This window comes from Phasianus colchicus, chromosome 12, assembly GCF_987193195.1.
Source record: "Phasianus colchicus chromosome 12, bPhaCol1.hap1.1, whole genome shotgun sequence".
NCBI lineage: Eukaryota > Metazoa > Chordata > Aves > Galliformes > Phasianidae > Phasianus > Phasianus colchicus.
The window spans coordinates 20,167,314-20,194,607 of NC_143447.1; the positions used below are offsets into that span (position 1 = coordinate 20,167,314).

The following is a 27,294-nucleotide window of genomic DNA, read 5'->3' on the forward strand; positions in this document are numbered from 1 at the left end:
CGCCCCCCCCCCCACGACGGCTGCGGCCGGAGGCGCGGCGCCGCGCAGCGGTGCATGCCGGGAGTTGCGGTCCCAGCTCGGCGCCGTGCGGCGCCGTCAGCAGACCGGAAGCGAGGGCGGCCCGTCCAAGATGGCGGCCGGGGGGCGCGGGTCGCCGCCGCTGAGGGGGATGGCGGGAGCGAGGCGGGAGCTGCGCGTGCTGCTGGCGGCCCGCCCGGATGAGGAGCGGGACTCCGTGCGGGGCGCTGCGCGGGCCCGGCTGAGCGCGGGGCAGGACGCGCTGGGCAGCCTGCTGCTCCGTGACGGGATCTACCTGCAGACCCTGGGGCCGGGCGGAGGCGGCCGGGCGCGGAGCAGCGCGCTGCCGGGAGCGTGGGCTGAGTAAGTGGCGGGGCTGCGGGCTGCGGTGCGGCGATGCTGCCGTGCCGGATAAACATAGTGATGGTTACATCCTCAGCTTCGCGTGGGAGGGTGCGGCGGAGCACGATCCGCAAGCAAACCAGACGAAAATACTGGCTGTGAGTGAAAGTCACGACCTGTTTGTCTACGAATTCACCAAAGATGGGAGATGCAGCCCGGATCCCCTGCACAGCTGTGAGGAAGGCGCTCTGAAGAAGCTCCTCGAGGCTGACAGCATCAGTGAGTGCATCTCAGTGTGTATCCGCTGCCTCTCACTGCAGGAGTTATTCTGCTGCGTGTGCTGAAGCAGCTCTGGCGGTGCTGGGGAAGGGCAGGTGGCTTCGCTGTGGTTGAAGCGATCGGCAGCAATACTGATGGACCCGAAAAGTGATGGGGTGCTTCTGTATTCAGGTACCAGAGTGCTGGAGGGGTTTCCCTGTTCAGGGACGTGTCTGCATGACACAGAATCAGAAATAATAGCAGTGCTGCCGTCGCGAATTTCCCATTTGGCATTAGAACAGATGGGGAGAAAACATACGGGTGGGGCTCTGCCTAATCCTGCAAAAACTAATCAGTGTTTAACCTGCAGGCCTACAGCTTGGTGTTGTACACATTCTCATTAACTGCTTCAGTTAATGGAGCAGCTCAGGCAGTGCATCTGAGCTGTGATTTTCTTGACATACCTTTACAAACAGAAGTACCAGATTGGTGTAATCATGAGATATCTTTAAATTTACAGGTCTTTCTTCAATTTTGTCTTTGAGGATACTGTCTTTTAAAGACAACAGATGCATACTTCTGCTCAACAGCTTTATTGTTATGCATCTTACCTTTCCTGGAGAGAGTACATCGTTGGAGACGTGTGACTGCTTTACCCTTGATTTGTCTCCACCAGTTTTGGAAAGAATAACAGATATAAACTTCTGCAGGGGGATTCTGTTTTTCTTGGATAGTTCTGGCTGGATCTGTATCCTTTGCAGTAGCCATGAGGTCTCAGTGTAAATGGTCTGAACAAAACAAGGTTTTCTCTTTTGTCAGAATAAGACTTCTAAGTATAAATTAACTCTTTTGAGATGGCACGTTATGTTTGTACAGCACCTATAGCACTGTTCACTTCCTATTCTAACTGGGCTTAGAAAGCTCTATGTGAAACAAGCAGTTCTAAATGCTTTGCTGTGCAGAGGTTAACGTGGGCCACAAAGTAACACAAATTCACCATCTTCCTCTTCTGTCTCATTTCCCGTTCATTGGACAACCTGAAGCCTGGCATTTTCTTTGACACCTTTTAAAGATGTATTTGATTCTTTTGATGGTGCAAATCTAGCACATATTGACGTGTCACTGTGCCAGGGAGGCGTGCAGGATGGGCACAGGAGTTCCACCATCACATCACCGCTCACTGCAGTCAAAGTGTCATATGATCTCAGTGTTGCTGTGATCATCAGTTCTTCCAACAATGCCTGTTCTGTGGATCTAAACATGTACTTCAGGTATGTTTGCAGCAGAATTACCAAAAGTTTTAAGTGCGACTTCGGCAAAGTGCAGAGTTTTGCACTTGGGCTGGAGGAATCCCAGGCATCCATACAGACTGGAAGGAGAGGTCCTTGAGAGCAGCCCTGTGGAGAAGGACCTGGGGGTCTTGATAGATGGAAAACTTAACATGAGCCAGCAGTGGCTGGCTCGGAAGGCGAATGGTATCCTGGGCTCCATCAAAAGAGGGGTGGCCAGCAGGGACAGGGAGGTGATTGTTCCCCTCTACTCTGCTCTTGTGAGGCCCCATCTGCAGTACTGCGTCCAAGTCTGGAGCTCCCAGTACAAAAAAGACAGGGTCTTGGAGAGGGTCCAGAGGAGGGCCATGAAGATGATCAGGGGACTGGAGCACCTCCCCTATGAGGACAGGCTGAGGGAGCTGGGCTTGTTCAGCCTGGAGAAAAGGCGGCTGCAGGGTGACCTCATTGCAGCCTTTCAGTACCTAAAGGGAGCCTACAGACAGGAGGAATCAACTCTTTGAAAGGGTTGATAACTGCAGGACGAGGGAAATGGTTTGAAGTTGAGGGAAGGGAGATTTAGGTTGTACATCAGGGGGAAATTCTTTACAGAGAGAGTGGTGAGGTGCTGGAACAGCTGCCCAGAGAGGCTGTGGATGCCCCGTCCCTGGAGGTGTTCGAGGCCAGATTGGATGGGGCCCTGGGCAGCCTGGTCTAGCATTACATGAGGAGGTTGGTGGCCCTGCATGTGGCAGGGGGTTGGAGATTCATCATCCTTGAGGTCCCTTCCAACCCTGGCCATTCTGTGATTCTATGACTAACATTACAAGAATTTAGATCATCCATCTGAGAGGTAAAATGTAATACGTGTTTCCTTTCAGACAGTTCCCTGGGCATTTGATTTGTAAAAGAGATCCTGAAAGCCTTCCACTGAAGCCACCTGAGGGAGTTGATGAGGATGACCTTGCCAGTTCTGACTACAGTATGGAGCTGCTGTCCTCACCTTTCCGCACAGACAGGTAGGTAATGAAAATAATCCTAAAATGTCTGCATTTTGCCTCCTTTGGAGCACTGATCAGTGAACTGCTGGCTTTTTTCATCTGTAGTTGTGGCAGATCTGCTTTGTGAAAGCTCGCTGTGCTTTCAGTCTGTCGTGGCTGTTAGGCTGCAGTTAGGAAATGCACCAGGATGACTTCATGTATATCACTGAGCAGCTTCCAACAGCAGTTACTGCTTGTAGTGTCACGTTAGGCTTGAACCAGCACTGACAGATGTCTGTGTTCTGAGTACCTTTCTGTTTGTTTTCTGCTTAATGCAAGTGAGTGCGTGAGGACTTCAGAATATTTTGTGTTCAAATAAAAAATATAACTCTCTTGTGACCCTCAGTAGTGGAATAATTAACACTAATGAACTATGTTAATGATGTCTTGATGTATACAAGATTATATTATGATTCTATGAATTCATTTCCTTCTACTGTTTTTTTTTATTATTATTTTAATTAATGAGGGTTTGTTCTGGGATATAAAGGACAATTTTCCAGTAAAAATTCTCAGCTTCGTGGCTGTTGCCAACTAGTGGGGCTGCGGTCGTGCAGCTTGGTGCAAGCAGTATTTAAATAGAAATTAATAGGACCTGTTAGGGCTAAAATGCAAAATGGTGGTTCTAACACCAAAATGCTTATTGTTTGACTGAGGAAATGTTAAAAGTTGATTGGCCTGCATGGTGCCTGCCATAATATGTTATATTATTGATAACTGCTTTCTTCATCCCAGGTCGTGGAAGGCACACTTATCCTCCCTGCGCAGCACAATCAGGAAAAGAAGATCACATTCCCCACATTTGCTGTGTGATGTGAACTTACCTTGGTATCAGTATTTTACCCATCTTGAAGATCACGATCCCTTAATCTATGAAACCTCTGAGAAGGCACTGGCCATTGCTCCAAAGACTTTTCCGTGCGTCCTTTCCAACCCATTGCAGAGTGCTGGCACAAAGCTCAGTGATACGGGGCAGCAGTGGAAGCAAATCCTCCCTGTACAGTTATCACAAGAAGTGGTGAAACTGGAGTGTAAATCTGTGACTGGAGCTAAAGCACTGTTTGTGATCCTGACTGATGACAAAGCACTGACACTTGCTCTCTGGGATTTTGAGTCCCAAGATGTAACACATTACCAGTTCAGCAAAAATAGTGTTTATGTGGATTGTAATGAGGATGTGCCGTTGTGTCTGCTGCTGACAGGTGACTTTTTTGTGTGTGATTGTTCTGGTGCAGTCTTCCCAGAAGAGCATTGTTTTGTCTGTAGCATTCTCCTTCCCTGCTGGCTGACTTTGAATGTGTTCTTGCTGAGCTGTCATGCAAGTGGAAACTACAGCTTTATGTTGATATTTGGTAGACAGGCAGTAGATACAAATCTTGTTACGTAGCAACTCGTTTGTATGTTTTTAATTATGATTTGATTCTTTTATTCAGAGCATGGCCTCTCCTTAATTCTGTTTGGTTTAACTCAAGAGGAATTTTTGAACAGACTGATGATCTATGGCAGTGCTGGAGTCGTGGATTCTGTATGTCACCTCAACGGATGGGGGCGGTGTTCTATTCCAGTACATGCACTAGAGGTAAACAGGCCTGATTCGTGTCCTACAAATAACAAAAGCACTGCTTCAAAGTAATCAATGAAGTTAGCAATGTTAGTGTTATTTCTAGACTTAAAAAAAACTGACTACGATTTAGGAGTGTTCAGAACCTCTCCTAATTGAACTCTGGACCACACACCAGCTCTCCTCATGTCTCCAGTTTTCCAGTGCTCTAATTCTACCTTTAGAAGTGTCAGAGATCCTTGTTTAAAAAACGATTGATCCAGAGGTCTGGGACTGCAGCAGTCTGTGCACACTGTGACAGTGCTCTGTCAGTGTGTGTTCAGGCAGGGTGAAGACGTGCTGGGGTTCTTTGGTTCTGTTTGAAGGGTGTAATAGGCAGGGAACTGAGCCAGGAAGGGGGGAGGTTGGCAGCAATATTCATTTGCTATAAGCTTATTTAAAGTACTGATTTTCATAGTACTTCTTTATATCCCCAATTAAACTTTGATAAATCGCTTAATTAACATTTTATGTCTAAACACAGGGGGTCAGGGTTCCTGCAGAACCAATTAAAAGGGCATGGCAGGCACTCACCATGCCACCTTGTTATTTCAGGCTACGGTTATTGTATGTGTAGTTTAAATTTCTTCTTTATTTTTCTGCATGCAGACTTTGGCACTGAATATGAAGTGAAAAATAGTGCTAATAAGTGAACTGTATGTTTTTAGAGTACGTGCATAACAGTGGTGCTGTCTGTCTGCCTAGGCTGGCTTGGAAAATCGTCAGCTGGACACAGTAGATTTATTTTTAAAAAGCAAAGAAAGTCTTTTCAATCTTTCTGCACTCTGCTCCGAACCCCAGCAGTCTGCTGATGGTGCATCCTGCTCTTTTCTGAAAAGTGAGTGAAATACTTTGAATTGCCTTTCAGTTGCTGATTGTGTGTCTGTAAAAGCACATCGTACTGCCTTTGCCTTGTATGTTTGAATGATGTGATGTTGCAGCTTCTCGAATTCTCATAAGTGAGAGAGATGGATCGTGTGTGGCTTTTTTGGGTTGTGTTCCAAGCATTTTGGTGTGAAAGCAAAGCACCTTAGATATATGTTCGACAGACTTCAAAATAATTTAGCAGCATACCTTTATTCTAATTTACATTTTATGTGATCAGCCGTATAGCAGAATGCGGATGTAACTGTCTGTGTAATTTTTGCAGATTTGCAAGAGCTGAGACCAGCCTTAAACTTGCTTTGCTCAGCAATCAGAGAGAATGACATGGAGCCACAGAGCAAACACTTTTCAGAGCAGCTGCTGAACCTCACGTTGACTTTCCTTAGCAAGCAGCTTGAAGAAATTTTTGTCCACACAGAGGGTGAGGTTACTGGTTTTGACTCATGCAGTGTAATGTAGTTTGTCATTGTTTAGGTGAGAATAATCTGGGTTTTGGATTAAAACCTCCATTTGCTATAATTAACAATACAAAAAAAAAAAAAAAAAAAAGCTTGCACTAGTGTTAAGTGAACGAAAAGTGTTATTTAAGGGGAATTTTGAGAAATTAGTGTGAATGCAGTAGCTGTCACATCAGACAGGCTGCTGCCAGCTGGATCAGCATGTGTAGGAGTGACAGAACCAGGCTTCAAGGTAATTTTGGATTGCAGTGCAGTTAAATAGGTTGGATTTAGCCCTTGGCTGCTCATTCTTCTCTCACTGCTGCCACATGAGTTATGCTGACACTAATCTTCCCCTGGCTGTAGAATGGGCTTGTTTAAGAAAGCACTACAGCTGAAGAAATAGCCTACCAGGTAATGTTTCTGCCTGGAAAACTTCAGTTTGTTTTACCACAGGGCAGCACAGTCACACATCCTGGTATAAACACCAGGGCTGGTACGGGAGTAAGAACAAGTGTGTTTTGTTTATTGAAGTTAGGAGATGTGTTCAGCATCCATAACCACTAAAAATCCTGTATTGTTGATCTCTGTTCAATTCTGTTCTGGCTGTTCTTGGCAGAACCTGATAGATACCTGCAGAAGGCTGCAGAGATTTTAGCTGATTACATCATTGAACTGAGGACGTTTATGAAAAACTATCCTCAATCACAAGTGAATATCACAAATATAGAGAGTGATTCTGATGAAGACCTACCTGCAATAGAGGAAAGCCAGATATGGGAAAAACTGACACCTGAGGTAAAAGCAAATAATAAAGTTTTGCCTGTTTTTATAAAAAATATTCAAGGATATGGAAATTGTCCTCAAAGTGTTAGGGGAAAAAATCCAACCTAGGAATCACAAAGATAATAACACTGAAGATGAGTGGGGTTGGTTTGTTCCAGATGTTATTTTTCCCTTTTAGGAAGTCATTGCTGAGGCCATCTTAAGTAACAAAATGCCAGAGGCCCAGACCTTCTTCCGAATGCACCAGCATCCTGCTCAGAGCCTTCAGGAGTTCATTCGGATGGGTTTGGATCTGGTTTATGGCCGCCTTCTGAAGGGCAATACCAGAGAGGCCTCAGCTCTCCTGAAGAACATGGTGAGAGGTGTTCAGTTCATTTTAAACTCTTCTTTGTGACTAATGAAATAAAGGAGCAGTGGAAGTGTGAGGAGGAGCTTACCTGTCGTGTGGAGGCAGCAGTTCTACCACGCGCGTTTCATACAGTTAAAATGTCTTTAAAAGAGCTGCCTTGACCTCTCGCGTGCCTTCAGAATGCTGAGGGAGCTCAGTGTCCATCTGTGTTTGTACAGCTAGCATACAATGAGTATGTTTTGGTTTTTTTAGGGTTTTGATGTGAAGCAGCAGTTGCATAAGATATGTTTCTACACGGTTGATAAACACGTACGAGATTTGCTGGTAAGTGTAGGAAGGGATTCTGTGGGGGCCTGGCTGATGTTCTCAGCTCTAAGGACTGAGAGGTGTTGATGCTGAGACAGAGCATTGTACTACTGAGCACACTTTCAGATGGGAACTGGTTTTGGCCCTGCGCCTTGCAGTGTGGTTACTGAAACATGACTTTGACATGCCTGTCATCTTTTGCACTTTCAGCTAAAGTAAAAATTGGTTAAAATGTAATTTATTTGTTCTGGTATTGGTTCACTTTTCATCTGTTTGCACAGTATGAGCTCCATTTATCTCAGTGCAATCAGGGCTTTTTCCTACAGCTGGTTTATTCCCTAGTCTTGCAGGATCAGTTACAACGTAGATATATAGTAAGTAGAGAAAAATTATAATTGGAGGTAATACTTTAATTTGAATTAAAGGTCAAAGTTTTACAAGAAGAAAATTATTTTTCTGAAAAAGAGAAGAAAATGATAGACTTTGTGCATCAGGTTGAAAGCTTGTACTCGGAGTCCTTCCAAGAAAATAAAGAGATGCAATCTCTTTCCAGGTAATGTGGGTTACCAGTTTTAATTATTAATTAATATTCTTAATAGGATTGTGTTTGTGTGTGTGTATAATACATACAGATACTGTCTCTTGCATTCCATGTGATTTAATGCACTAATAAATACGGTCATCTGTGATTTAATTAATCTCACACTGGTCACTGTGGGTTAGTGGTGAGGATCAGGGGGGAGCTGATTATTTCTACATCAGTTTAACAGCTGCTGTCGTGTTCCTCCCAGCTAAGCTGTGACACTGCTGGCAGTGCAGGCGATGTCTCCTGTTCATGCTGACACCAGAAATGAAGCAGTATTTAATAAGGATTTATTGGAGTTATTAATCAAGCAAAACATGTTCAGATGGAATGTTTGCTGTATTTTTGATATGTTATCCATAATATTACAAACAAAATAGCCTGGGAAAAAACAATCTTAGAATTAAATAATTGTGAAGTGTTCCAGTGCTCATTTGCTATGCAAATATTTGGAAAAATTAGTAAATTCTTTGCCTGTTCTGCTCAGACTTTTAGCTGTGTAAGTCCTGCTGTCTCCAAAAATCAACCAGCAAAATCTCTATTTTTGATCCTTTCATTGTCTCCTATTTGTCAGATTGTGTACTAGAAGATGCTCTAATGCAAAACTTCATTGCAGCATAAAGAACTGGAGACAGGAACAAGACTCTTCCAAACATTTGGCCACTCTGGAGTCTTTGTTGGATCACGATGGACGCTGGGTTCCCAGCAGGGAGGTCAGGGTGATGCTGAACTGGGCTCAGTGGTGGGATGAGCTCCTTCAGGACCTGATTCTTCTCCCCAGAAAACAAGGCCAAGGCAAGTGTTCTGGAATTGAGATTTAAGAGAAGTTTTGAATTAAAAATCTGACTGCCTTTCAGGTAGTGAATGCAGTTGTGTGGTTGTGGCATTGGTACAACCAAAGTTGAGTGTGAACAAAGCAGGCCTCTTAATTTTTACAATGAAAATATTGTATTCACTTCTGTTAGGATCTATGTTGTTGTGTTATGAGAGGGAGCTGTTTGGAGTTTGGAACTAGCTGTACTAATTAATTGCCAGTTGCTGTAAGTGCTGTACTTAGCTTTGGTTTTTTGCTAAGCTTATTATACTGTAACATAGTTATCTCAGCATTGTGTTTGCAAAAAGGAATGCCCATTCATTGAAAATACATACGCATAAAGAAATGTCACATTTTGCTCAACAGTCTTTGATTTTGTTGGCTTCATTGCTTTGTTTTTTGCTTTTTAAACTCAGAACTTGCCACATGTAACCCTGAGGCTCTTTGGATGCACCTGACAGCCCAGCACAACTGGCTTAGTATCACTTCATGGATTGAAGAATTTGAGCCCAACCACAGTTCATGTGGACAAAGTAAATGGCCACCCCTGACTGCAAGCATTGTTGACCAAAACACATTGTGTAGTGGCTACATGAGAAATGATATATTGAACAAGCTGGCCAGGTGTGTGCCTTTAATGTGTTACAGTAGCTTTCTGTCTTTCTGAAGCCAAAATCAGATAGTTTGAGAAGTACCTGTTAATCAGATCTTCGCTGCATGTTCATTTTTATATCGTGTTTGGTACCATTGTTTAAAACAGCACACATCAATTGGTACATTTGTTTTTAGTCTTGGTGTGGCACTGTCAGTGCTCTGAGAGCAGTGAGAAACATTAGAGAGCAGAAGTGCTCTGCCAGGCTTTGGGTCTTGCAGAATGGTTGCACTCCTGTTGTCTGTTTTACTGCAGGAGAGAAAATTCTAAACATCCCATGCCACTCCTTATTCTTTGCCACGAGCTACAGTAAGGAACATGTTGTTAAAGCACTCTGAGCAGTATTTTGGATGTTATCTTTGCTTTGTTAATGAAATAATTCCTTAGAAGGGAAGTTCTGGTTTGCAATTTTGGAAACACCCTCCACACCTTGTTAAAGGCACAGCTGTCTAATCAGTGCACGTTTCTTTTTTCTTCTCTCTCTCTCTCTTTTTTTTTTTTTCATTTATTTTTAAAGAAATGGGATTTTTGTCCTTTCTGAATTGGAAGATTTTGAACTTCTGCTCCAAAGATTGGTTTCCCTCGGAGGAGTTCTGCAAAGTCCTCACCCTGTCCCAAAGTACAGTGCTGCGAGTGGTTTGGACTTCCATGCTCGTTTTGTCCTTCACTGCCTAGAACACAATTTGCAATATATGTTATACACATACCTAGATTACTACAGGTATGAATGTGCTTTCATTCATTGAGTTACATGCATTAAGTAATGAAAGACAGCTGTAATAGTTGGCAGTAAGAGTTTTACCAGGTTCTTGCTATTTGCAGCATCATGTGAAGATCAAACTGTGAGGCAGTGCGTTGGGTTTCATGCTGCATTTTGAAGCTTTATTCAGGTTGTAATATCATGATTATTTATCTGTCAGTCAGCCAATGAAACAATTATGATCAGAATTAGTGTAATAACAGAAACAGTGCAATCTTAAATGAGTCAAAACAACTTGTTAGTAACTCTGTCACCTGAGCGCAGGTACCTTTTTCTTTTTACTTTGAGAAATAAAGAAATGGTTTCTGTCTTATTTAGTACTAGTTGGGATTCCAAAGAGAAAGAAATACTCTACTGGAACTATAAACATATTCCTATATATGAATACTTTGTGATTAGAATTTCTTAGCTGCAACTCCAGTCTAACAGTGTAATTATTAAGGAGGTGGAGTGGAGTAGAGGAAAGCTAAGAAACTTTTTTTTCAGTTTGTGTAATTCATGTGAGTCACATCAAACCCTCAGACTATGGAGAATGGTGTTTGTGAATCAGGTCCCTTCTTTGGAAAGTGTTTGGGGTTGTGAATTCTGGAAGCTGCTGTTCTGGTTTGCAGAAGCAATTACATGGAATCTTAAGGAAGGGAGCTGCCAGGGAAGCCCTGTCAGCTCCAAGTGTGCATCTTGTCAGCAGGGGTGGTGTGATGTGGCTGTTGTGGTAACAGATGATCACTCCAACACCAAATCAGCTCTTCTTAATTCTTATGCAGTTTTCTGTTGGGGCAGAGCATGCTTACAAATACCACACGTTCACTGTGCTGCTACTGTTGTTTCTTCCAGCTTAACTTCTTCCAACTGCCCTATTTTGGATGACAAGGAACTGCATGAAGCACATCCCTGGTTTGAATTCCTCGTGCAGTGCCGGGGGGTTGCCAGTAACCCACGAGGTAGGAGCCTGGCCTTGCTCAGCAGCTGCTCTGAGGGTGAGGCTGATAGGCAGGTTTGGGACAGCTGGGTTTAATTCTCTGCTCTGCTGCAGGCTTTATTGGCCACAGCAGATCATTTACATGTGCATCAGGTCCACGTCTCTAAAATGTGGATTATAATTCCTACTTAAAATGCACATAGGGATCAGGAGATCTGTCAGAATTGGTCTGTATGTGATCATCATTGCATCTAATTTGCTTACGTTCCTAGGAGTTTGAGCAGAAGGAGAATAGGTAAGAAAAGACATATGCCATTAAAATTAAAGCTTCATTTGAGGCATTCTAATTTCTCTGCCCTTTGGGTTATGTGTTTTCCTGGACCAAGATTTTTATTGTCATTGAAAGTCAGTACAGTTTGTGTCCTTACTGTACTTTTCTAACCTTTCATTTCCTACAGAGGCACACATTAAAAAACAATAAAAGCTTGCATTTTTTTTCAGAAAAATAAGATAAGGAATTGAAGTAACATAATGCAAAGGTGTGTGACTCCATCCAAATAAATGTGTGCAGGTAAAACTGAAGTATAAAATCAGGGATGGTTTAGTGAAAATTAGATCTTATACTCACAAGTAAGCTGTGAAAAAGTCACTGTTACCTTTTCTCAAGCTTGTAGAATAGCTATAATGCACAACTTAATAATTGTGTTTACATTAAATTACATTTCTCTCTTTCTTTCTAGATCCAAAGATGATTTTTCAGGCGAGTCTAGCAAATGCTCAGATCTTGATTCCTAGTAATCAAGCCAGTGTGAGCAGCATGCTGCTGGAGGGACGTACGCTGTTAGCTCTTGCTACAACCATGTATGCACCTGGAGGCATTGATCAGGTACTGTGTGCAACAGGTTGTTGATGCATTTTGGGAGGAATGCTCACGAGGTGCTGAAAACTCAAAGGAAAGAACTGATAAAAACAAGCACACCAACACCATCGTGGTTCTTGCCATATAAAAGCCTGTGTTTGGTGTTGCATGTCTCACTTTGTTGACCAGATTCAGGATCAGAACACATCAGAAACTAAAGCTTACTGGCTGTGTTGTGTCAAGCAATTGCGCTGTGCTGCAGAGGTTAAAGATGCATCATCAGTGAGTGGAACTTTTTAAAGAGAAGGATGGTTCAAATGGTGTAACATCTTATTAATACAGAGAGCTGTGCTACATAGCAGAGAACCTGCAGCACTCTGTTTCTAACGCAACCTGCAAAATTGTTGCAGGAAAAAAGTGCTGCTTTCTGTGTTGTTACCAGATGTCCAGTTCCCATGACTTAGATTGTTTGGTGCATTCAGAGGTTGTTTTATTATAATCTTAATACAGTTTCTTCTTTCTAATTAAATAATTCTGCTTCCTTTCAATGCAGGTTCTTCAGAATGAAGATACGGAGAAACCACTAAAGAAAGTTGACCCTCAGCTCTTAAAAATGGCATTGAGTCCTTACCCCAAACTCAGAGCTGCTCTTTTTCCCCCTTGCACCTCTCATGGAATTTTGCCACCTGACATCTCCCTTTATCACCTTGTTCAGGTATGCAATGATTATTGTTCTTGCTCGAGCTATTTGGCTTGCTGTAATTCTGGGCAAATAGCTTTTATTTCACATCTATGGTATGAACTAAACTGCAAGCTGGAAGAAATGCCACAGAAGATTTTTTTATTAGGAAAATGGTAGCTTTGCTGAGATCACACTGCAGCAAAATACTTGAATGTGTGTTTCCTTATTTCCTTAAACTAAAATCAAGCATTGTGATGCACTTATTTATCCACTCAGTAGATGAGGATACAAACATGTCCCTTTGAGAGAGAACTACAGGATTTGTCATTGCTTGATGGCAGCACAGGCAGTTCTTGAATATCTGCTTCTGTGGGTCCCTGAAATATTTTCCAGTCTGAACAGATAAGAAAATGTTAAACTGCCTTAATATATCTTGTGTCTCATCTTTTAGTCATTAGTGCCCTTTGATCCCAGTAAGTTATTTGGCTGGCAGTCGACAAATACCCTTGCTGTATCGGGTAAGTTAGTTCCATGGTTTTTATGGTTTTCTTTTTTGACCATCGTTGTAGAATCACCTTCTTGTGGAATGATTGGGCAGAAAAACTCAATGTAAAGACCATCCTTTTACAGCAAAATGACGTATTTCACTAAATTCTTGTTTTGAAGTAAAATAGTGTCTGGCTGGGTTACCTTTTCTCTGCTAAGCTCTTGTATAGACGTACTTTTTTCCTGAAATAGAAAAGCAGTATTTTGTTTTAAAAACAAGTTAGAGCCTCTGAAAAAGTGATCAGTCACAGCTGTTAGAAAATGTTACTGCTGGAGTTCTGATGTTATGATAAGAATTGGAATTTCAGTGGGATTTGGGTATGCTGACATTTGAATTAGAGCAGACGTTTGAGGTGTGGGATTGTCGTTGTGGGTTTAGTTGTTGAAAGCCATTTTCTGTGTTTAAATCAACCGTTGGTCAGCTGATAAAAGCAACAATATTCTTTCTAGATGCATCAAGTGACCTTCCTCATTTTTCATCCCCTGAACTGGTGAACAAATACGCTATAATGGAACGACTGGACTTCTTGTACTACCTGCGCCATGGGCGTCCATCGTTTGCCTTCGGTACATTTTTGGTCCAGCAGTTGGTCAAGAGCAAAAGCCCCAAACAGTTGTAAGTTATCTGAGAAATGGTGGTGTGATAGTTCTGCAGAAGTTACCACTGAGCACAAGGAATAACGTCAGTCTTCTCCAGCAGCAGCCTGCTGCTGTGCATTGTATCTCTAAAGCTGCAGGTGTGCTGGGAATCTATCCAGTGTAACGCTGGGTAAAGTGATTGTGGGATGGTGAGCTTTGTTTAGAGTCATCTGAATAAGCCTGTGGTCACTTTGTGGGGAGGGGGAGGGAAAAAAGCCCCCTCATATGGAGATTTCTTCAGGGTGATGTTTCTGCGGTTAAACAAGAAAAATAATATACTGGGAGGAGTTAACATTTCTTTCTGAAGATTCAGAGTTACATATTCAAAAGAACACAGATTTCACATACTCCATAAATATATCAAGCATGCAACTAAATAGATTCAGAATTACAGTAGGAGAGGCATCAGGAGGAATTGCCACTTGTTTCTAAAATGTCTTGTTTGTATATTAGTCACTGTATGTTCCTTGCCATCGTTCCTTTACAGATCAGTATCTCTTGTGTGAACAGCTGAGGTTTGGGCTGAAAGGAAATCAAACCTCTGTGTGGGCTGAGGTACTGAATGCTGTAGAAAGTGTAAGACTCAAGCATACCTGATTGTTTCATTGCTCTGATGGAAATGTTCAGGCATCCAGTGAGCCAGCTGCTGCTGGAGCCTCTGGTTATCTTTGCAAATCTCTGTCAGGTTCTTTAGGCTGCAGTGCTTGGCTTGCAAACTCTACATTTTGTAGAGACTGCTGACAGTCATTCTTAATTAAATTTAATATAAACTGTACTGGCTTTACTTATTTAAAAAAAAAAAAGTTTATTGTAAACTGCTCATTTTTTGACCATCTATCATACATGTGTCTTTATTCTCAGACCTCGATTTTTTTTTCTAAACGCAAAACTTGCTATAGACATTTCTCATGCTGATGAAGTCCATGCATTTAGCAAACCGTGGTAGGTACGTGAAAATGAATTAAAAATCATGTTTATTGAATGGTGCTCCTTTTGTTTCAGGATTCAGCAAGCAGGAAATGAAGCCTATCTTCTAGGCCTTTCTTTCTTCAGTACAGCTTCAGTAGCAGCTGCCTGCGTGTGCTTTCTGGAACTGCTTGGGCTCAGCAGCCTCAAACTGAGAGTTGATGTTAAGGTTGCAAACATGATATTCGGTTACAGAACCAGAAATGAGGAATCTCAGCACAATCAAATAAGGGAATCTTTAGGTATGCATGTTTTTTGCTCTCTTTAGCCTAGCATGCTTTGTATTCATTGGAAAGAGAAGCAGTGATCAGCAGGAGGATGGTGCTTACCATCTCAGGAATGCAGTGAGAATTTGAAGAGTTAAAACTGTTGCTGTTCACATGCTCCTGCTTCCTACCAATTCCAAACGAGGCAGGAGGGCTGTGAGGTGACATGCAGGCAGAATGCAAGAGCATCTGACAGATGCTATCAAACAGCTGCCTAAGGCTCTATTAAACACTTAACGTAACACAACTAGAGGACTAAACAAAGGTTTTCTCTTTTGTATTTGGAAAGTTGTCTGCAACCACAGTGGAATCAGGTGTTCAAAGCTGTAAAGAAATCAGATTCATTCTAGGACTGACTGGAAAGTTGGATTACTGACTACACATCTGCAGCTGTCTTCTGTCCTAACTGCTGGCTGTTATTGAAGTGTTTGCAGTAGTAGATCTTGTGTTTCCTGTTAATCCTGATACTATTGCTCTAATCTCAGCAATGGTAATGTATTCTTTTGGAACAGTTGAACAGTTAATGAGGTTGGCTGATGGTGAAAAAGCAACAACAGAAGAAGTTCTTAAATCCTTAGAAGCAGCCTTTTGGGATTCAATTGAGCATCAAGGAATAAAGAGGTAAGGAAAGTGACTTAAAGGATTATGATGGCAAATTGAAATTGAGCGTTGAATTTTATCATTTGTAATTTCAAACATTGTTAAAGTGATCTGGGTGTGTTTTATTGTAGTACACTGGATAAAGTATTTGAGTTCAGCATACAGTTCCAGCTTCAAGTAGCAGAGGCAATAGAGGCGTCCTGGCAAGAATTACAGAGTTCTGTCAGCACATTTGACTTGCTGCTCCACAGAGCACACCTGGGAGGGAAGGCTGTGGGATTCTCAAAGCTTTTGTTGTCAAGACAGAGGCTTCATGGAAGGGAATGTGGACAGACTGTGGTGGGGTGGGAGCTCCCACAGAGCTGACATAGCTGTGGTGAGGTCAGTGGGATGTGCAGGTGTTGCCATTTGCAGGCAGTGGATCTTAGGCCATAGTTACACGCTGGTAACATCTGATAGGAACACCAGTTCATTCCAGCAGAAGCTTAAAAGTTTGTTCTTATGTGTTTTTCCTTTTTATAATTTTTATTTTAAATTCTGTGCAGGACATCCAGTGACTCCAGACAGCAGTGGTCCTTGGTGATGCAGTTCTGCAAACTCCATACCACGAAACTGAGCACCTCATACCTAAAGGAGTGTGCTGAATCCAACGACTGGCTGCAGTTCATCATCCAAGCCCAGCTGTACAGCTATAAGCCAGATGAGGTGAGCTGTCTGTGTATGGTTTTAAATGAAGACAGAAATCTTCATGAATGCTCACTGTGATGTTCTCCAAAAAAAAAAGAAAAAAGGAAAAGAGAAGAATTTGGGTACTGTTCTTTTTTTATTGAAGAGATGGTTCCCTTATGTTCGATAGAAGTTACCCTCCAACTCCTTTTGATTTTAAGTGTAATTTAAAATTAATAAAATATTGCCAATAGGTAAAAATTAAATGCAATTTAGAAAAGATAATGGGAAGAAGCTCACTGGAAAATTCCAGCTTATGAGACACTTAGCAGCCCTCTTTGTTTTTAACTTGAATCCTTCTATTGCTTTCTCAAGAAGAAAAATGTATAACTCCACAACTGACAGTCACTGGAGTTGTATGTCATTCACTGGTGGCAGTATATGAGAAAGATGAGGAAAATGGGTTCTCTGGGAGTCACTGTAGCTTCACATAGAAGGGGAAGCTTCAACATTTCAGTGGAGTAATTCACATCTGCAAACACGTTTTCTTCTCAGCTCTCCAGGAGCATTCTGAAAAATCAAATGTGAAAGGTGTTCAACTTTTGTGCATATTTAGAGCCTCAGTCAGCCTTCCCTCTTGTCCTCCGTGGGCCTCGCTCTGCATGCTGCTGTCATTGTTCTCCTAGGTCACGTCTGTCCTTGAAGGCTTCGCTCCCGTTATACAGCATCACCTGATGTTGGCTCTGGAGAAGTCCCCATTTCTGCACGGCGCTGCAGGGGATCCTGAGGGCAGCACTGGGAGCAGACATGCAGGTGGTCTCTTCCAAATCCTTTTCCGGTGTCAGGAGAGCCCCAGTGCTGTGTGTCACCTCTTGGCTGAAGGACTGAGAGAACACGCTCCCATTCTGAGTGTTTTAGCAGCATGTTTCCCTGTGAGTACTGCTCGAGTTATTTATGTTTTAGAGGAATAAATAATAAGCAGTTGAGATGCTTTTATTGTGCAGTTGCTGTACTCAGTAAATATGTAGGTTGCACTCCATCAATTTCTTTCTCAATTTTTGTGGAAGTTGTTGTGATTCGTGTGACACATTTGGCCAACTTGTATGTCTTGAAGTGGCATTTTTTGTCTGGTCATTACAAACCCATCATTTTTATTTGACAGGAGGCTGACATTATTCATTGTCTCTGTGTCTGGATAATTACCAGTGTGGATAATGTTACCAGATCTGAAGCAACAAAACATATTCAGAGCTCAATAGAAAATCACAAGTGGGATCTTCGTGACCTGTCACTGATCTGGAAAGTGTTTTTAAGAAAGCAAAAATGTGAAACACTTATAAGGGGATTCCAGCTCTTTTTAAAGGTAAGGTCATGTCATTGAGTGAGCACAAGTGCTTCAGGGCTTCTCACATCTTCTCGGAGGGAAGAATGCCTGTAGATTCCCCTCTGTCTTGTTCTTTGTGGTCTGGATAGCCTGGATGTGATGTATTGAACAACACAGCCAAGTAAGAAGATCTTTGAGTGGAAGTTCTTCCACCCGTTACAGACTTGAAGATCACATATCAAGCTTGCACGCAGCGTTAATAAATGAGAACGTTATTGTTCTGGTGCTGAGGAACACAATTCTTCCTTTACTGAAGTACTTTTAGGAAAAAGTTATAATCTGTTTTTGTGTCTTAAAGGATTCCCCTTTACTGCATATTCTGGAGATGTATGATCTGTGCATGAACTGTAAAAAATACAACGAAGCTAAAACCAAACTGGACGAGTTTCAGAAACTCCTCACAAATGTAAGGATTCATTTTCTGTAAATGTCTTTGCAGTGATTTCCCCCCTATTAGAATGTGATAGCTATCTAATGTCTTATATTGAAGTAATAGGTGTTTGGAGTGATCTAGGAGCTGATTTTTTTGAATGAATTGTTTGCAGCAGATTCTTTTGATAAGCGATGGAAGAAAGTATTTGATAATTTGTTTCAAACCTGCAGTGTATTTTTCTTAGTCTTGTTCTGAGTTGGTACAGCAGGCTAAAATGCCACTGTAGCTTTCACGTGTGAGCATTTCATCGTTTGAGGGCTGATTTTGACTCAGATAGGACCACTGTTGGTACACTGAATTATCTGTGGTATTCTCTGCTGTGCTGATAGACCAGTGACTTACAGGGACTGCCTGTTGGAGAGAGAGAGAGCTGTTCTTAAATATGCCCCAGGGTTTCTGAAAGCATCAGTGCCATTGCTTTGGTTCTGGCAGTTGTTAGCAGTTGTACAAATGCCTCTTTGACAATTGCTCAGTGAACTGAATTGCTGTTCTGAAGTCCATTTAGAACACTGACTTAGCAGTCAGTTTTAAAAGGATCAAAGTGGTTTCATTCTGTGTTCCTTGTTTGTCACACAAAGATTTGCATACAAATAACTTCAATGCTTTCCTTTCCACTGTGATTTTCTACTCCCATGAATGTCTTTGTAATCAGCACTGCATGCCATAATGCTTTGTTGTTTTCCTTCCTGCAATTCAAGCTAATGCTGATCAGTTTCCTTTTCCTGCGCACCGCTCACATAGTGAATATGCTTATGAAGTGTACAGAAGTGTGCTGAGCTGTTGATCTAACCATTTATTTTAGCTATCTGTTCATCCTTCTTGCAATTCTATCTCTTCAACTATCACAAGCCCTGCAGTAAAACTGACTGCCTTCAAATGGAAGTCAAACATACGTGGGTGATGGAGCATCCCCAAATGGGGGGCACATGGTTGTTTCCTGAAGGAGTTAGATGTGGAGCATCTCTGATAAGAGTGTGATTCTCAGCAGTGTGCAGAATAAACTCACCAAAAATAAGCCCCAAACTTACAGACCTTTTTGTATGCACAGCTTAAGGCTGCCGATGGACCAGCAGCTTCACAAATCTCTGTGCAGTGGTTGGAATCACAGGCCTTGTTTCTTCTGGAATTGATGATGCAGCAGTGTAGGACAGAATACGAATTGGGAAAGCTCTTACAGCTGCTTGCTGCAACAGATAATCTTCTGCTTGATGGTAAGTAGAGCTGTTTCTGTCAGGTGATGTTACAGCTTTGACCTGCAGCACAGTGTTACTGGAGTGACTGAATGCGGTTACTTGAAGTGTATTTGTGGTATTCATTCAGTGAGAGAACTGATGTAACCAGAACTGGTTCTTATGGTGAATCACAGTGATGAAAATTGTGTGCAAGTGTGGTTGGGAATATGGGTGAGCACAGGTTTGTGTTGGTGAGGAGCACGCGTCATCTACAGAATATTTCAGTTCTGGGTTTAGATACATTTTTAGTCCCATGTAAACTTTAGAATGTAAAATCTGTGCTCCTCTGGCAGTCTGCATGCTGGCATTTGGCATAAGCTGAGTTCATAACCAACTGCTGTCACTGTTTATGCCCCTTTGAAACAGGCCCTTATGTGAAGAAACTCTGTGCTCTCAGTGAGATCCTGAAGGGCTCCTCCGTGTCCATTAATCCCTCCATGCTGACCAGATTCAGCCCAGAAACATTTCAGAATGAGTGCAGATCGATTCTGGAGGAGCTCCAAGAGAAAGGAATGTTCTCTCTGGCTCGGAAGGTGGCAGAGCTGGCTGAACTGCCTGCAGACAGCGTGGTTACCCGAGAGGTACGGCATAGGGCAGCAGTGATGGTCACCTCCTGGTGCTCCTGTTATTGGCAGCACTGAGAATATAGCTTTGTGTGTGTTTGTTTTGGAAGCTTTGTAAAATCTGTGTGAATTTTGCAGATTCTAAGAGATCTACATCTTTTAAGAGACGTGGGAGAGTGGGATCAAGATCAGATAAGAATTAAATTCTGGAAAAAATGTAACGACACCTTCATGAAAAATTCCATCTCCAGCAAAGCTGCATCGGATTTCTTTTTGAATCAGGCCAATATGGTGTTTGAATCTTCAGTTCATGAGAAGATAAACAACATTACAGAGAGACATTTGCTGCTTACCCTGGCTGGCCATTGGCTAGCCAAGGATGTCTCGATGGCACTGGACAAATTAGAAGAAATAGAGAAGCAGATCTGGGTTTGTCGTATCACACAACAAACATTGTCCCCAGATGAGGGGTCAGGCAGGTCGAGGCGCTCCTCCTGTGCTGCAGTGAATGGGGATTTAACTTTTGATAACTTGGCCAAGGAGTTTTCTTTTTCAAAGCTACCTGCTCTGAACACACCAACCTACTTGAACGTGGAGGGTCTGGAATTCAGGGAGGGCCAGCAGACCTTGGCTGGTGATGAGGAGGAGTCGCTCAGGTTTCTGCTCGGATGCCTTCTCGACGAAGGAAGCGTGCACGAGGCCAGCCGTGTGTGTCGCTATTTCCACTTCTACAGCAGAGATGTTTCTCTGGTACTGCACTGCAGAGCCCTGGCCTCAGGACAGGCTGACCTGGACAAACTGCACACAGATATTCAGGCTCTTGTAGCAGCAGAGAAGACACAGGAAAGCAGTGCATCGCAGCAGAGCAGAGTCCCGAGCAGTAAGTAACACGACTTCAGCCACCTGACAAGTAGTGGAGCTGTCCTTCTAAAGGACTCTTCTTAGTTATTGTTTCCCCCGCAGTTTCTGCAGGTTATTTATTTGGTTCCAAAGTCCTGCAGTGCACCCAGGCTCGATGTGTTTCAGAGTCTCAACCATTTGTTTTTTCTAGTTCACAGTTCAGTTCAGGTGAAGCATCGCTGAGCATGATCTGTGTTCCTGCTTGTGGAATACAGGCTTTAGTAAATCTTGAGTGCATTTGTGGAGCCAATGCATGGAACTACTTTAGTGAATGTATTTATCTGAATTCTTTGTGCATCGTAATGGTTTTATTGCTTCTTAGTAGTAGTTCTGTATAAAACACTGTGTATTCATGAAGTACAAACTAGAAAGCTTTCCAGTACCAGGATATATGAGGCTTAATAAGAATACAATGGGATAAATGAAGAGTAAGCCATCAGAAACACTGCTGAACCCATTTCCTTGCTCTCATCTGCTTAGGAATTCTCATCTAAGCTGTTGTGGATATTTTTAATCATTTGTGTTCTGCCACATTGTGTATATTGTAACAATAATAATAAATCACTGGTATCAAGAGTTCAGTTTTCAAAGACTGAAAAAGTCTGCTGAACTTGCAGCAGACTTGTGAAGTCTTGCTGCAGGTGTGAGGCTTGCTGTTACCTGTCTTTGTGAGGCAGGAATTCATAATGCTGTTGTTTCCAGCATCAAGCTTAGAGGACTGGACGCACATTGCAGATCCGTCTCTGGATGATCAGATTGTCCTCAGTCTGAAGGCTCTCACAGATGAATGTGTCCATGGGAGGAACTACTGCAGACAGGTTCTCTGTCTGTATGAACTTTCTAAGGTATGGCTCTGGTAACATTATTAGAGACACAAGTGGTTTGTATCAGGCTGTATCACAGAATCACAGAATTGCCAGGGTTGGAAGGGACCTCAAGGATCATGAATCTCCAACCCCCTGCCACACGCAGGGAAAAAATTAAGTCAACTATGGAAGTTTGTGCAGAGGAGGATAAGGAGTGATGAAAGCACTGCTCAGGTGCCAGAAAGAAGTTGCAGAGAGCAGAACTGCCAGCCCTTGTGTGGAAACATGGCCAGATGTTCCTCGACTCCCCAGGCTCCTACCTCACTCCAGTAAGCCAGATCTCAGCCCGAGTCTCTTTTGATGTGCATTTTTAATAATCCTTCAGGCATGTGTTGTTCATTGAGTTAGGCCTTTGTGGTGGCTGTTTGGGTTTTATTTAGTTCAGGAAAGCATCTGTCTGTTAGCAACAGCTCTGCATTAACCTCAGATGGAGCTCTTGCATGCCACCCTGGTCTGGAGAACATTAACACTGAACATACACAGATAAAGGCATTGTGAAGTGACATAAGGTTATGTTTACATGTTTTGAAACTGAGTTTTATCTCCTCCTGCAGCACTTCCCTCTTGCACTGGCCAATTAAGATGAGATACTGCAAGTCCATATATGTGCTGTGCTTGGATTTCTTCTTGTGCACCTTCTTAACTGCATGTACGTTTCTTAGGAACTGAACTGCTCCTACAGTGAGATGTCAGCCCTTGACCCTGAAAAAGTGCTTCGGGCAATTCTGTCATCCCAGCAGGCAGAGCGATGCAGGAGGGCTCAGGCATTCATCACCACGCAGGGCCTGCAGCCCGAAACTGTGGCAGAGCTGGTGGCCAAAGAAGTCGTGCAGGAGCTGCTGGCCTCTTCAGAAGGAAAAGGTACTAATGGCACTCAGTCTTGGTTTTTAACTTTTTCTTGTTTGAATATGTGGTATCTTTGCATCTGAAGAATTATCCTTGCTCTGAAGATACTGGAGTGCTTATCATAGTAACGTTTAGGCAGCTCTGTAAGATTATAAAAATACTACATTATGACAATTAACATTAAAGCTCTGTGAGAAAGGATGAGCCATCAGAAGGAGATCTGGGATTCAGGCTGTGCTTTCCTCTCTTTCTTACTTTTTCTGCTTCTCCCTTGCAGACTTGTGCTCTTCCTGTTCCCCTCGTATCACTCACTTATATAAGATTGGATGATTTCATGCACCACTCTTAGAGGAGTCAGTTTACCAACCCAGCAGAAATAAGAGTTTTCTTTCAAGTTCATGAGTTGAACTGATTCATGGAAGAGTATGAGCCAGAGCCACTGCAAGGGATGGGTTAGAAAATGCCTTTTTTCAGCAGCAGCAGCTTGCTGGATGTGTGAAATTACAGATGTGTGTCATTGCAGTGGCAGTACAGATGTTCAGAAGGATTGGATTTCCAAAGTAGTGGTATCTGATTCCCAAATCTCAGCACTAAGATCAGAAATGTGTTGAGAATGTAGTTCCAAGCCCTAGCTTAGTCAGATGAGGTTGTGTTGGTTTTGTTTCTTCTGTCACTGTAGCACTTTGGGTATGACTGGCTGTCTCTGTGCAGGACAGAAGCAGGTTTCCAACCCTGCAGATGAGAGCCAGGCGTTCCTGCAGCTCGCCAAGCTGTGCCAGGACCACACGCTGGTGGGCATGAAGCTGCTGGAGAAAATTTCCTCTGTGCCACGTGGGGAACTGTCATGCAGTGAGTAGATGGCAAGCAATGGTAAGGAGTGCATCACCAAGCGTGGCAGCACTTGGCTTGAGATCACATCACAAAGAATAAAAGCAATGCTGACAAAAGCATCTGCTATTTATCTCAGATCTGATGGTAATCTGAATATACGGACAATAAATGTATTGCTAAAGCACTGCATGAATTTACTCTGCAAACAAAACACAGTTTTGTTTTTTTGTGTGTGTGCTGATAGCTGAAATAACTGAGTTCTTGTGTTCTTCAGTTACAGAACTGCTGATTTTGGCCCATAATTGCTTTAGTCTGACTTGCCACATGGAAGGAATCACCAGGGTCCTGCAGGCAGCACGACTTCTCACAGATGAGCATTTGGCACCTAATGATGAGTATGGACTTATGGTGCGTGTGTTTGCTGCCGCGTTTGTTGCCTAGAGGATGTGTGATGGTCTCTTCAGCATGTCAGCAAGTACCTGCTCCGAGCTGTCCTGGAGGGTCGGGGGTGGGATGGAGGAGTCCCTCAGCTGTGGGTGCAGTGCTTGTGCTGCACGACTCACATTGTGCTCAGTGTAATGGTGGTACTGCAGGGGGAAAGTATTGATGGGCATCCAGCTCACTGAGTGTTTGTGTTTGGTAGCAGTGCGCTCTTCCACAGCACAATAAAAACAGAGCAGCAGGCTGATTTTAAAAATAAAGCCTCTTGGCTCTGAGGGATCACCCACCTGTGTGATGCCCTGCACTGCTCTGTGCCATCCATCCATAGCCAGCACAGCCTTCTCCCAGCACAGCACTGCTGCTCTGACAGACCTTCTTTCTGTTAGTGTGAGCTGTGTACTTACACTGCTGCTTCCACAGGTTCGTCTTCTCACTGGGATTGGCAGATACAATGAGATGACCTACATATTTGAGCTGCTGCACGAGAAGCATTACTTTGAGGTGCTCATGAGAAAGAAGTTAGACCCGGTAGGTGGTGGGAAATGAAGGGGGAATGTTTTCAGAGCACTGTGTCTACATCAGAAACTGATATTTACACAGCAAGGTGAAATTGTCTTGGGATCCCAATTACTGGAGTGTAGGAAGTGTAGAATAATTTTCCCAAGTAATGAATGAATTCTGGGTTTCACGAGATACCCCAAAGAGAGAAATAATCACATTCTGGAGAATCCTATCAGGATGCCTGTTGCACAAAGATGTAAGTAAGAAATAAGCTCTTTAAATCTGAATTTGGTAATCCTTTATCTGACCAGAGTGGGACACTGAAGACTGCTCTGCTGGATTACATCAAGCGCTGCCGCCCAGGGGACAGTGAGAAGCACAACATGATTGCCCTTTGCTTCAGCATGTGCCGGGAAATTGGAGAGAATCACGAGGCTGCTGCTCGCATACAGCTGAAACTCATTGAGTCTCAGCCATGGGGTGAGTGTCAGCTGCAAAGCCAAGAAATAGGAGTGTGTGCACTGCTGCAGTACATCATGTTGCTGCAGTGTGCAGCACACGATCGACCAGAGGTCCCTCAGTGTTGTGTTTGTGTTAAGAAGGAAGACGTGCCGGGGAATGCAGCTGTGGCTCCCTGCATTGTTCTGTAACTTCCACTGCTGTTGCCCTGGCAGGAGGGAGGGCCCCACTTGCACCCCGCAGTGCATCTGCCTGCTCTGGTTGGTCTTTTTCAAGGAGCTGAGGTTTTGGCTGTTGCTGTAATGTAACGTTTCAGTGCTGGAGGTCAGGACGCATGCAGCTTTCCCTCACTTTATCGTTGGTGTGATGCAGTGTGGGGATTTGTTCATTTGTTTTGCTTTACAAAAGCATGGAGGTAAAGCAGTACCGTGTGTGTGTGAGAGAGAGACAAAACCTGCTGAGAGAGACAACCTGCTGCCATCTGAGCTCCTGCTGTGTGATGTGCTGGCAGTTCCTGCAGCAGCTCTGGCTCACAGCCCAACAGCTCTAACAGCTTCACCATTTCCCAGAGCTTTTTTTTTTTTTATAGATGGATTTTTTTGCTGCTTTCTGAAATGAGTGCACACAGGGTTGGTGCTAAGAAATATTTTTCATCTTACTTTGTCACCTGTGGAAATAATTCATTATTCCATTTTTTCCCCCATTTCAGAGGAGTCTCTTCAGGATGTTGCAAACTTAAAGAAACTGCTGATGAAAGCTCTGACCCTCTTCACTGATGCAGCAGAAAGTTACTCTAAGGTAACACCACATAGAACTGTATGGCACATGAGAAATGAGCTGAACTGCAGGAACAAAGTGCTGCTCTGGGGCTGAGCAGGGTTCCAGCCCCATAAAACATCAGCACACAAACCTGGGTTTGTCAGCTGTGCAGCACACAGCAGCCTCAGTAAGACTGCTGTCACAGCACTGCATGCTGCTCACCATTCACACTTGTAGGATTGCAGTGAGATTCTCGAGGAGTGACTGTGAGCATAACTGCTTTACACTCAGGGCAAGTGAGAATAAAGCAATACAAAGAGCATTTAAAAACTAGTGTGATCAGATCATGAAAATAATCCTCGCAGAGAGCGAGACTTCATTTAAAACTAATGGGATATTATCAGTGTGTGACAGTGCATTGCTGTACAAGGCCAAACAGTAGATGGCTCTGAATTGGGTGTTTTGGCAGCAGTGTTTGTCTTCCTCCCTCAGAGGAGGAAACTGAGGTTTCTGTTTCCAGGACTCCTGTGTCCGCCAGGCCCTGCGCTGCCGCTGCCTCACGAAGCTCATCACTCTGCAGCTGCATTTTCTGAACACTGGTCAGAGCACCATGCTGATTAACAGGAACAGGCAGAACCTGATGGAATGCATTGTGTCCTTGCCTCGATTCTATCAAGTAAGCTGGGCTTTCTCATCTGCTGCTTTTTTGGAAACTGATAGCTATAACCACCAGGTTATAGGTATACAAAGTGTATATAAAGTGAGCTCTGCCACATGGCCACCGAGGCCTGCAGGTGTGCTCCCCTCACAGTGCTGCTGACTGAAGACAACATCTGTGCTAGGCAGATGTTCCTGCCCTGTACCTCCAGCATCTCTTCTCCCTGCAGGCGGCTGTTGTGGCCGAGGCGTATGAGTTTGTTCCAGATTGGGCTGAAGTTCTGTACCAACAAGTGATTGCTAAGGGAGACTTCAGTTACTTAGAAGAATTTAAACAACAGAGACTGCTGAAGCCTGCCCTGTTTGAGGAGATTGCTAAGAAGTGAGTTGCTCTGCAGTCACAGCGGGAGCTTTGTTTTTATCATGGGCAGAACAAGAAGCTGCACATCAATAGCACGCAAGTCCCAGTATTGTTAAAGACTCTTCTGTGCTAAAATACCTGGAATGCATGCTCAGTGGTGGATCTATTATTGTTTTTATTGAGCAGGGTAAACAGGGGGCCTTAACTAATGCTGGTCATACTGCATCTTTTTTAAATGAACTGCAGCAAAATAAGCAGCCAAGAGAATTAAATGTGTGTGTTGAGCACAACCCCTTTTTGAAAAATACTTTTATCAAGACAGAAAGCTTTAATGGCAGCAAACCCTATCTGAATGTCACATGAAATTGTTTTCAGGTGTAAGCAGCACCCACCCACTGACAATGCTCTGAGAAATCTGAAGAAGCTGCTGGCTTACTGCGAGGACATCGCCACGTACTACAGACTGGCCTATGATAACAAGTTCTATGATGTGGTCAACGTGCTCCTGAAGGACGCACAGACTGGATGCTGCCTTAATGATATGTTATCCAACTAGAACCACGCACCAGCACCACAGCCTGCATGGTTAGTACGGGTTCCTCCACATTTCCTAATGCTTACAGTGATGTGCTGCTATGTAACAGTCACTCCAGAAAAAGGGTGATGGTTGTAAATATTTGAAATGTTGATGCTGTCTTAACCTGGAGGTGTTCTGTACAATAAATGCTACCCTTTACAAATACCTGACTGATGGCAAATATGGACTGGTACAACTGGCAGTGCTCCTCGGGGACCCACAGAGCATTAGGAACTGGGGGGA

The 27,294-nt window shown here is 43.4% G+C and overlaps 1 protein-coding gene across 3 annotated transcripts; it reads left to right on the forward strand.

Annotated features, from left to right (window-relative positions):
• The first annotated feature begins 85 nt into the window (after positions 1-85).
• Positions 86-27,214, forward strand: SPG11 (SPG11 vesicle trafficking associated, spatacsin). 3 transcript variants are annotated; one of them, XM_090149205.1, is made up of 40 exons: positions 86-381; positions 458-639; positions 1,139-1,366; positions 1,691-1,889; positions 2,768-2,905; positions 3,662-4,128; positions 4,360-4,505; positions 5,232-5,364; positions 5,677-5,832; positions 6,468-6,646; positions 6,813-6,989; positions 7,236-7,307; positions 7,715-7,842; positions 8,447-8,667; positions 9,103-9,310; positions 9,856-10,059; positions 10,933-11,039; positions 11,758-11,903; positions 12,430-12,591; positions 13,010-13,076; positions 13,555-13,720; positions 14,746-14,951; positions 15,488-15,596; positions 16,121-16,280; positions 16,928-17,173; positions 17,404-17,604; positions 17,924-18,031; positions 19,107-19,269; positions 19,657-19,871; positions 19,992-20,733; positions 21,456-21,598; positions 22,282-22,480; positions 23,177-23,314; positions 23,571-23,704; positions 24,158-24,265; positions 24,550-24,718; positions 25,407-25,495; positions 25,977-26,132; positions 26,344-26,495; positions 26,850-27,214. In XM_090149205.1, the coding sequence occupies exons 1-40, from the start codon at positions 131-133 to the stop codon at positions 27,028-27,030; spliced, it is 7,356 nt and encodes a 2,451-aa protein (XP_090005331.1). In that variant the 5' UTR covers positions 86-130; the 3' UTR covers positions 27,031-27,214. The 3 variants fall into 3 exon arrangements, with proteins under 3 accessions (XP_090005331.1, XP_031443779.2, XP_090005332.1); XM_031587919.2 differs by having other exon boundaries at positions 8,489-8,667; XM_090149206.1 differs by lacking the exon at positions 86-381 and having other exon boundaries at positions 505-639; positions 1,164-1,366.
• The last annotated feature ends 80 nt before the right edge of the window (positions 27,215-27,294 follow it).